This window comes from Colius striatus, chromosome 1 (genome assembly GCF_028858725.1).
Source record: "Colius striatus isolate bColStr4 chromosome 1, bColStr4.1.hap1, whole genome shotgun sequence".
Lineage (NCBI taxonomy): Eukaryota > Metazoa > Chordata > Aves > Coliiformes > Coliidae > Colius > Colius striatus.
The window spans coordinates 21,291,372-21,302,084 of NC_084759.1; the positions used below are offsets into that span (position 1 = coordinate 21,291,372).

The following is a 10,713-nucleotide window of genomic DNA, read 5'->3' on the forward strand; positions in this document are numbered from 1 at the left end:
AATAAATAAATACATTTAGTGACAAACCTAGCTCTTTCTGTAAGCTGCAGTTAAACAGGAACTCGATTTGTTTTTTGTATTCACATCTATTCTATAATAATGAATCCAGCACCACAATATCCGAGCACTCATTATAAGATCAGAGAAACCTTTGTGGTACCCGTTTTCCTAAAAATCATTTTAAAAACCTAGCCCTCCATTCTCATTCTTTTGAAGTCTTTGCTTTAAGCCTAAGACCTAAATACAAAGGGCCAGAGCTTTGGTTGAGAATGTTGCTTTTTTTAATGTGATGAACTAATTTTGCCCAAGAAAGAGGCACACAGAGTACACAGTGTGTGAAATTCTCCTTATTGTTTTTCCATAGCTGAGTGTGCTACTAAAACATTTATAAAATTCACGTTTAAATACTGCTTTTTGTGTTAGGTGTGGTGTTTCTCACATACAAAATTCCTAGCACCAGGGCATTTTGGGGTAAAATCTTAAAGGGTTGAATGAGTTACAGGTCTCAGAAGAAATATGTAGAACAGATACGCCAGACACACATCTGGAGCCATGCCTCAATATCTGGGGAAAACTTTCTCACACTGTTGGAAAGTCTTTCAAAGTGAAGTGCAAGCCAAGATTAATTCTGCTACCATACTGCTATTGCAGCTATTAATACCCTTCTCCTAACACAGCAGCATTTATCCACCACTGTCAAATCCCATTCCCAAGGATTAGCCTGCTTCAGGTCAATCTCTGTCAGGGGCTCTGAGGGCTGCCCGAAGTCTCTGGCAAGGTAGCATGCCCTGATGCCTCTGGCTCACACAGCACTGCCCAGGAAGGCTCCATGGTCACCCCAGCACCTGAGGCCATGTTCAGCTCTGGAAATTTTGCTGTCCCATTTCACTACCTCAGGGTATGTGTGCTGTGACAGTCAGAGTGAGCCCACTCCTGGGGCCGGTTTTGCTGCCTGTGGCCCGCGGGGCGAGGACGGGTTTGGCCAAGAAAAGCCCACCCCACCAGACACAACACCAACCGGGCAGGTGGGAGGCCATGGGCCAGTTGCAGCGGCTGTGTGGGGCCAGGGTGGTACCAAAACACTCGAGTTTTGCCAGCATGTGGGAACAGGGAGGCCAACCTACACGCAGCAGTAACTGTAGAAGCAGCACAGAGCAAGAAGTAGGCACCGAGAGCACGGAGACGTCCGGAACCCCGAGCCCTCACACCAGCCCAGGGCACCGCAGCCAGCGCCCGCCGCCTCCCTCAGGGCAGCTGCGGCCGCGTGTGGCCCCGCCCCTCCCCCAGCGGCCCCGCCCCGTGCGGCCCCGCCCCGTGCGGCCCCGCCCCGTGAGGCCCCGCCCCGTGAGGCCCCGCCCCGTGCGGCCAGGGGCGGCCGGGGCCGCGGGGGGCGCTGTTCGCTCCTGGGCCCGACGCAGGGCGCCGGGGCGGGGCGGAAGTGAGGCGAGGCGGCGGCGGAAGCGGCAGCGCGTGCGTGGCAGGATGGTGAGTGCGGGCTGTCCCCTAGCCCCAGCGGGCCGGGCCGGGCCGGGCCGGGCGGGACCGCAGCGGACAGGGCTGGGTCAGGTCGGACCAGCCCGGCCCGTCATTGCCCCCGGGCCGTTGGGGTCCCCGAGAGTGGCAGGCGTTGGGCGAGCGGCGCTGGATCCGTGCTGAGTCACGGGGGTCCGGCGCAGCCATGGCGTCCCTCGTCCGTGGCCGCCCCCCCGCCGCCCCGTGCGGTCCGTCTCCGCTACGCATCCTCATGGTCGCTCGGGGCCGGGAAGGCGCGGGGGGTGCGTGACTGCGGGGAAAGGCCGTTTGGGAGCGGGGCGGGACGGGGAGGCCGAGAGCCTGGGCAGTCCCCAGGCTGCGGGCCGGGGCCCTGCTGCACGGCGGCGGTGGCGGAGGGAGCTCGTGCCAGTCCGTCATAGTAAGACCGCCTGAGACGGTCTGGGCCCTGGTGTCACCTGAGAGCGTTTCGTTCTGGGAGTATTTCGCGTTTCTTTCCTTACGTTTGACTTTCACTTTGATCTCTCTTGTCCCGTCTTCTAAACAACGTGTCTCCTCAATGCTTTCACTTAACAGCAATATCGAAAAGGGCCGGTTAGCGTGGAGCACGTTAGTTGGGAGAGGCTTTATATGCATGTGGTAACAAGAGGTTCTGATAGCCCTTGGGTTATTGACAGGTAATGGCTTAATACAAAGGACTTTAGGTGTGGAATTTGTGTTGGATCTAAGATGCTGCTGGAGGAGACTCCGGCACTGACTGGCTCATCACTGTCACCTTCCAGAGTTTGTTATACTTTGACTTACTGGTGTAGCAGTTTGTATGAACAGTCCTCTAATCAATTCAATAAAATTGGGCAGATTAGCATGAAATTAGTGTTCTGGTTTAAGATAGCTTAATAAGTCTTGGAAGCTGTGCTTTTCTGGTCTTCTGCTACAAGTTACAGTTTTTTTTCCCAGGCGTACTAGGCCGATTGGGTACACACTGTCCTCTTTATAGCAGCCTTTAACCATAGATAAAATCAATTTGATCTTTCTTGATTGTGTCTATATTGAGTAAATGAAGGAATGCTCAGACATGTTCTTTTCTGTCCTGGGGCATGCCTTTTTGCTTTCTATCCCTGCAGCCCAGGCTGGGCATGAGCAAAGGATAACTGTGAGTTTAACTGTTCCATCCAGATTTAAAAAAAAAAATGTTATCAGTGACAGTAACTGTCATTGGACTCTCTGAAAGAATTCTGATTTACTTCGGGATTTCTGTTTTGGTCTTGGGATGTATTGTTTGGGGTGTTTTTTTTTTAAAGATATCGTGAAGTCTGGGCCTTGTATTTGGGCAGTTTAAGGAATCTTTGAGCATTTCATCTGCCTGCCATAATGGCCCATATGAAAGGGGCCAGGTTCTGCTAAAGTAATCCTCCCTTTTTTTTTTTCCCCTCCAGAATTCCAGAGGTGCTGCTTCTTTCTTGAAGGATAGCATCCCAATTACTGAATTTTCAGCTTCAGGACCATTTGAAGGTCATGATCTTCTGCGTAGAGGGTATGCTTTACTTTTTTCTTCATTTTTGCCGTAGCTGATGTTCATCCTCAGATACAGAAAGGAAGAGTGTAGTAGGTGTTGACTTTTTAAAGTTCTTGGCGGATGTATAAAAGTGGTAGCATAAAGTAGCATAAAGTGTTTACCCAGATTGTCTTTCAACCTTGAATTTCCGTGAGAACTCATTTCAAGAAGCAGATAATATTAATGTACTTTTACCTGTTTAATGTGCCGTTTTGGAAAAGTGATGGCAAAATATTAATAATTATGAAAGAGATGCTGGTTGTAAAATACAGGTATATGAGCATGCAATAGCAAATGTTAGGAAATAGGAAATGTTTAATTTCAGCAGTGATAGAAAAAGTAGATTTAATGTAATAAAAAGAGTGTCTTTGTTTTTTGACATTTCACATGAGTGCAAAACTAGGTACATGTCTGTCTTGGATAATGAAACTAAAATAAGTTCATGGAGTTTAAAATGTGTGTAATACAACTATGAGAGGGGAAAAAGGTGTATACAGTATTCAGGTCCAAAGGCTTGAAGACTTTTAAAATCAGATACCATAGAGCTTGGATATGATTGAAACTGTGGCATTGTCATTTAATGTTTTCCTCTGTTTCTGAAGGGTGTTAAGAAAGGAAGACTGTCATTCCATTTTGTCAAATAAAGGAAACAGGATGCCTGAAATTAAGGGTTTTTTTTCCTTTGCGGTATTGCTGTAGTAAGAGGTATTTTGTTCTCTTTATGGTAGTTTGAAGTGTGCTAATTACGTGTTTCTCTCGGTTGATGTGTATATCAGAGATTACCTTTGGAACACAACTTAAAGAGCAATAGCCTGATTGATTTTTTTTTTTTTAAAGTTCATTTTTTTAACTTGTATTTCTAGCTTTACAAGTGTGAAAAATGAATTGATGCCCAGCCACCCACTGGAGCTGTCAGAAAAAAATGTAAGTATAACAGCCAATGGATCTTAAATCTAAACTAATCATGAAGTTTAAATTACCAGTGTCGCTACCATGACCACACTTGCAGTAACAGCTAATGAGCAGGGTCTTGCCTTTAACAGAGTAAAGCTGTTCAACAGCAGTAACATTTTGATTACAAACATAACATTGTTGGCAAATTTGTTCATTGTTAAGTTCCTACTTGTGATTCTCCACTCCAGGTGTGTAAGCATTTTCCTAAGTAGGGATTTACTTAGTAAGGTCTAGCCATCTAAAAGTTCTGACGCTGGTTGTGTGCAGCCTCTGTAGTTAGATGGGGGTACACTTGTCACCTTGAGAAGGCTGATCCATTTTATCTCTTCAGTTTACCTTATATCTTCATTTTCAGGTGCTCAGGCTCTGAAGCTGTAAATACTTTTCATTAAATTATTTGATTTAATCTAGAAACGTCATGCATGCAGTGTTTGATCTAAGCACACATGATCTTGTCCAGCTTAGTCATTGCTCACAGACCTCTGAAGGTGGTCTTTGTGCCATGGGGTGAGGGTAAAGGGAGACTAAGCTGACAGCCTTGGCTAAAGAGCAGGTCGACCTGAGTCTCATCTCTGGTGCTTGTTTTGTCAGTACAGAAGATTTGATGTAGTAAGATAACCTGAAGCAGAGGCAGAGTTTGGATTTATTGGTCCAAATTGCTAAGCTAATGAGCATGATGAGGTCTGAGTGTTTTGTCTTGAGTTAAAAGGATGATAATGTGACACCAGCTTCACAGACTTACTAAAAAAACTATAAATATTTCAGAGCTATTTGTCAGTTGTTTTGTGGGGGTTTTTTTTGCAACTGACTGAAATAACTTTTAACTCTGTTCTTACTGCATAATTAGAAGATCACATGTTAGCAAGAAAAAAAAAAGCACAGAAAGAAGTAAGACAGGGAATTTGATCCCCTTAGAAGCATGTGAAACACTTAAATTCTTTGTTCCACAGATTGTTTGGTTAGTTTTTCTGTAAGGTTGTGAGTGATGTATTTAAGAGTTACTTTCATGTACATTTGAATGGGAAAAGACTTACCTGAGCCTGAGATAGTTATGGTTGCTATTACTGCCATAAATGGTAGGTTGTTCTGGTAGCACTAGTAGAAGCCAAATCTTTCTACTACACAGATAAGAACCTCTACTTTGGAAAAATAATGTGGCCAGAATTGTAAGCTTGGGATAAGGCATAAAAGTAGAATTTTCTGCTAACTCTCAAAGAGCATTCCATACAAGTTGTTATGAACAAAAGGCATGTTATGCCTCTGACTTCTCCTGTTGGTTTTTAGAGATGTCCCTCTACATGCATGGGATGATACTCTGGTGCTAGTAGGCTTTTGTCATGGTGATTGAGTGCAGGCTTTAAATGAAGGGAATTGTATCTTTGTTTTATTTTACAGTATTGCATTGTGTCAGTATTGCAGGTCTGTAGTCACTACTACAGACGCCAAAATTGAGACTGGATTACTCAAGTTTCAGTTTAACATTAAGCATAAGTTTCTTTTGTGTACTTCAGTATTTGTAAGACAGCACTCATGTCACAAGAGCCCTCTACTAAATAGATTTTGTCTTGCTGCTCAGTTTTACAGTAGCTGGTAAAATTGTGGGCTTTCTTTTGCTTCTAAGACATAAAGCATATGCGGTGTTCTGTCTTCCTACTTGATCAGAAAAGAAGTATTTAAAGTGTTTTCAAGCAGATTCTTTGATGGCTAACAATAACATCAATTGTGTCTTTCAAGTTTTCGTTTTTACTGTAAACCAGACTTAGCTTCTAATTTGTGCTAACAGTCCTGAAGTAGTGCAAAACTACACCACTTGGTGGTGGTACAAGTAAAATAAAATTGCTGCTATTGATTTGTAATAAAATCCACCAAGAAGCAATCTCAGTTTCATAAATCAAATATTAGTGCATCACTGTATTTCATATACATTTCAGACAGATGTGATCATGTCACCGAGTTTTTACATGTAAATTTAATAAGCATGTTAATTTAAGTAGGGTGTCACAAATCTCTTCTATGCTGTACTTGAAAGTAACTTTTTTTTGCTAACATAAATCAATGTTGTTTGCAATAGTTCCAGTTAAATCAAGATAAAACAAACTTTGACATGCTGAGAAATATTCAAGGACTCCATGCACCCTTAAAGCTGCAGATGGAATTCAGAGCAGTGAAACAGGTAGGCATTTTTATCCAACTGCTGTAACTGAAACCACTGGAAAAAAAACCGTTGATCTTGGAACATACTTTCACAGAGACAACTTGTGTTGTTAAAATAAACCTTATATCTCCACAAGGCATTCTTTCACTGGACTGCTTTTAGTAAAACCAACCATCCAACCACTGCAATTAATCTTTTCCAGAACTGAGTATCAATTCTTAAAGTTAATGCTCTGTGAAACCTATAAACCTTCATTGGAAGGAATCTCTGCACCTGTAGAGAAAAGACGCGTAGAGGTCTGAAGCAGATAGTGATCTGGGAGTGGGTACAGAGGTAACATGAAACCTGAAGCTGGGAAGTTGCTATGTGTATTTTTTGTTCCAAAGTCTTCCGTGTAAGACTGGGGGAGGTCTATGGGGAATTAAGTTCAAAGGTTTTAGCTCTTAATTGGGAAGCTGAGTCTGTCTCCTTTTTCTCCTTATCTCTTAGGATGGAGAGTTACTGGAGGGAGACTGGCTGATTCTATGATCTTAGTAAGCTTTTTGGTCTCGTTGAAGGTTGTCAAGCTATTAAGAGTTGTTTTGCCAAGTGAGTTAGAGCAACTTTATCCTCCTTTCCAGTGGATCAGGCGCTACTGAACCACACTGAGCTGCAATAAACTTGGTAGAAGTCACTAGTCATGGAGATGTAAATCAGGATGTACAAAAACATCCCTTGATGTCAGCTGTGCAGTCCTGTGATGAAGAATCTTTTTCTTAACTTATGTTAGCACATGGCAGAAGATGAGGCAGGTTAGGATAATCCTGCTACTGTGTCCCCACTGGTGGTATTGGGGGATGGGTGGGGAAAACAACAGTGATCAGAAGGTTTGTCACTTCCAGCTTCATGTTAGATATGCAGGTTCTCTTGGGGTTTAATTTCACTTCTCTCAAATATTTACTGGCATAGTGTATTTGAACTTCTGTCAATTGTACCAGTAGTGACTGTGGAAGCCTTTGGCATAGTTTGTGCATAAAGAGATAGCTACATGATAATTTTATGGTTGTAAACCACAAATTTCAGTGTGGTATAACTAAGTATCAGTGGTAGTGAATGCAATTGTATGTACAGATATGCCATTCTCAGAATATGTAAGCGTTGAGTGCTGTGTGTACTACTTGACGTTCTTTCATACTACTGTGAGTAAAAGGTACAGGAGAGAGTGTTGAAAGTAACTAGGAGTGGACTTGAAGCTTAAGAATTGATGGGGATCGGAGAAAAAATTATTATGTAGATTAGTTGCAAGGAGGGAATGTTTAGAGATGAAAATCAATATAGCTCTATGACTTAGATTCCTGACTTGTGTCAGAGATGTAGGAAACTTAGAATGTGGTTTCCAAGCACTACAGTATATCAGTTGCCTGGTACTGACCCCAGGGTATGGAAGTGCTGGTTGCAGTGAGCCTTCCCAGCTTTATGTGGTAATAGAGGAGAATCACAGAATGGTAGGGGTTGGAAGGGACCTTTAGAGATCATCTAGTCCAACACCCTGGCAGTAGCAGGTCAACCTAGATCAGGTCTCATAGGAATGTGTCCAGGTGGGTCCTGAAGACCTCTAAGGAAGGAGACTCCACAACCCCTCTGGGCAGCCTGTGCCAGGGCTCCATCACCTGAACAGAGAAATAGCTTTTTCTTATGTTTAAGTGGAACTTTTTGTGTTCCAGCTTCATCCCATTACCCCTTGTCCTGTTACTATCTACTATAGAAAAAAAGGGATGTCCCAACCTCCTGACACCCACCATTTAGATATTTATAAATGTTAATAAGATCTCCTCTCAATCTCCTCTTCTCCAGACTAAACAGCCCCAGTTCCTGCATTCTTTCCTCATATGAAAGATATTCCAGTGTCCTGATCATCTTGGTGGCCCTGTGCTGGACTCTCTCCAAAAGAGAGAAAAGAGAGTAGTTTTTGTTTTACTGCACTGCTTGCTGTAGTAGCTGTGCTGCAGTGAAGGCTACACATCTAATGAGAAGCTGTTCTTTTCAAAACAGATAAATGGTAGAAGACAGTGGCATTAGGTAGGTTTTGCATTCACTGTGTGCTAATAATTCTCATTTCATCATTCTTTCTGAAGGAAGAAGTGACTTTGCCTGTTGCTTTTCTCAGTCACTTCAGAATGAGAAATCCAACTACAAACCCTCTCAATTGAACTTTTGAACTCAATTGAACTTGAACTTTTGTCTTTTTCCAGGTCCAGCGTCTCCCATTTCTTCACAGCTCAAACATGGCGCTGGATACCCTGAGGGGAAATGATGAATGCATCGGTTTTGAGGATATCCTCAATGGTAAATACATTGGTTTGAATATGATGGAAATATTTAAAGGTAAAATTTGGAACGCATGGAGTTCTTTGCCTCTACAGAATAAAAGAAACACACAAAATAGAAATGAAAAATTTAATTCCTAAGGGCAAAGAAGCACTGAGGGAAGGAGAAATAAATATGGTTTAGCTGGTACTTGTGTGGAAATTACTTTGAAGTACTGAATGAGCCAGTGTATGCTTGGAGGCTGGATTTCTAAAAGAGTAAAAAATGGTTCACTTGTGTTATATGTTTGTTTCCCCAGAAACATTTGAACTACTTGTGTGGATTTTGACAGATGGATGTTGCAAAGATATAAAGTTTTTTAAAGGTCTATGATGAGAAAGAAGGAAAGGCTAGAGGAGAGATACCAAACTAATGAACCAGAGATGTGGTAGAGGGAAGCCTCCCTCCAATTAGCTCAACAGTTTGCAGTTGTGTGGTAGGCCACTGACTGACAGTTCATATGTGTGGAATAGAATAAACCTGGGAAAATAGCAGGAGTGGTTTAAGAAAAAGAATTATTTCTAGCTGGTAGTTAAAGACATGAAAGTAGGCAGAGGGCATTTTGAGGTCGGATTGGAGAATGGGAAGAGCCAAAGAGATAAGGAACTGGAAATAACAGAGGGGTAAGTGGGAATCTAGAGGCATGAGGTAAAACTGGGATTATTTTCTGGGATGGATTTACAGGGAGCAAGGCAAAGAATCTTGGGTTATTGTGTTTCTAGGAGTAGAGCAATGTCACACATAATTTATAGGAATTTAGTTATTTACCGTTGCTCACAACAAGCAGCTGCTCCTTGGCACTCTGAATTCAAAGTGGTTTTGGTGAGGTTCTATTTATCAGCCCGGGCTGGGTTAGATAATTTTGGTGTCTACACCCATAAACAAAGGTGTATTTTGTAATAAACGTGCAGTCAGAATCCTTTGTCTGGCCTTGCTTGTTTTTTATGGAAATGAAGCTCATACTTCAGGTATCCTTTGCACGTTTGTTAATAATCTTTGAGTGCAGTGGCTGTTGTCAGCCATACTTCATAGAATGGAAGAAATCTCAAGAGGTAGTGAAGGGCACAGAATTTCTGTGAACCTGCATGATTAGATGGAGAAACTCCGAGTATGTCCCAGCTAGCAAAAGGGAGGAATGTGAGCTCCTAGCGTGCCGTGAAGCTACATTGGAAAGAGATACGGGAAAAAGCTTCAGTCAGACTTGAGTTTTTGTAGACACAAGACTGTGCTTGTGTAGAACTGGTGAAGTGTGTGTGGGTTCTTACAAAATATCATCTCACTGTAGATGTATTTGTTACCCAATCATTGGTTTGGACAGATATTTACGAGTTACAGACCTGCATTATACAACACTGTCAAAAAAACAGTTGTGTCACTGTTGCACTAAGGATTACAATGGAGGAAAGAAAGACATACGTTCATAGTTTTTGTTGGCCTCTGTAGCTTGGCAAAAGCCTCATGTTCTTGCCTCTTTTTTTTTTTTTTCTAGATCCTTCACAGAGTGAGGTTATGGGGGAACCACACATCATGATGGAATACAAGCTCGGTTTATTGTAACAAAATGTTCTCCACAAAAATGTTTTGTGGGTGTCTTTATACTGCAGATCTAAATGCATGATACTAAATTGACACTCACAGTGTTAAACAGTCCTACAGTTACTTGCCTTCTTTGATGAAAAGGCACATTAAATGTTAAAAGTCTATAAATTGCTCTGTGCTTGTTGTTAATGATATAAATGTCCTGTAACTAGGTAGTTCAAATACTGTCTCTTCATACACTGCTCAGGACAATAGCTTCTTCACTATGGAAATGCCATATGTGTATACAAGAAATCCCAAATTACTTGTGCATTTTAAAAACTGATTTCTGTAGGCAAATGCCTGTAATGGATGTTCCTGCAGAAGAACTTTTTAAGGGGGAATGGAAGGTATTTTCTGTTGAGTAACTCTTTTTTCATGAAAATTTCCCTACACTTTTTAAACTGTTGAATAAACATTTGCTATAAATACTGTTGCGTTCCAAAATATATTTAATCAAGAATCTCTCAGCCACAACACCGTGTTGTTGCTTTTTCTTGCAGTATGTAAAGATCTTTACCTCCTGCACTGCCAATGGAATCCTGCTACCTACATTCAGTCCTGCTCCCTGTTGACAGCTGTTCATGAAGGAGACATTGAGCTTTTGTGCAGAACTGGAAGTGCTGCTCAAAGA

The 10,713-nt window shown here is 42.3% G+C and overlaps 1 protein-coding gene across 1 annotated transcript; it reads left to right on the forward strand.

The window, feature by feature from the left end:
* Positions 1–1,417: 1,417 nt before the first annotated feature.
* Positions 1,418–10,508, forward strand: POMP (proteasome maturation protein). Its single transcript, XM_061993316.1, has 6 exons — positions 1,418–1,485; positions 2,928–3,025; positions 3,910–3,970; positions 6,072–6,173; positions 8,387–8,480; positions 9,991–10,508. The coding sequence occupies exons 1-6, from the start codon at positions 1,483–1,485 to the stop codon at positions 10,056–10,058; spliced, it is 426 nt and encodes a 141-aa protein (XP_061849300.1). The 5' UTR covers positions 1,418–1,482; the 3' UTR covers positions 10,059–10,508.
* The last annotated feature ends 205 nt before the right edge of the window (positions 10,509–10,713 follow it).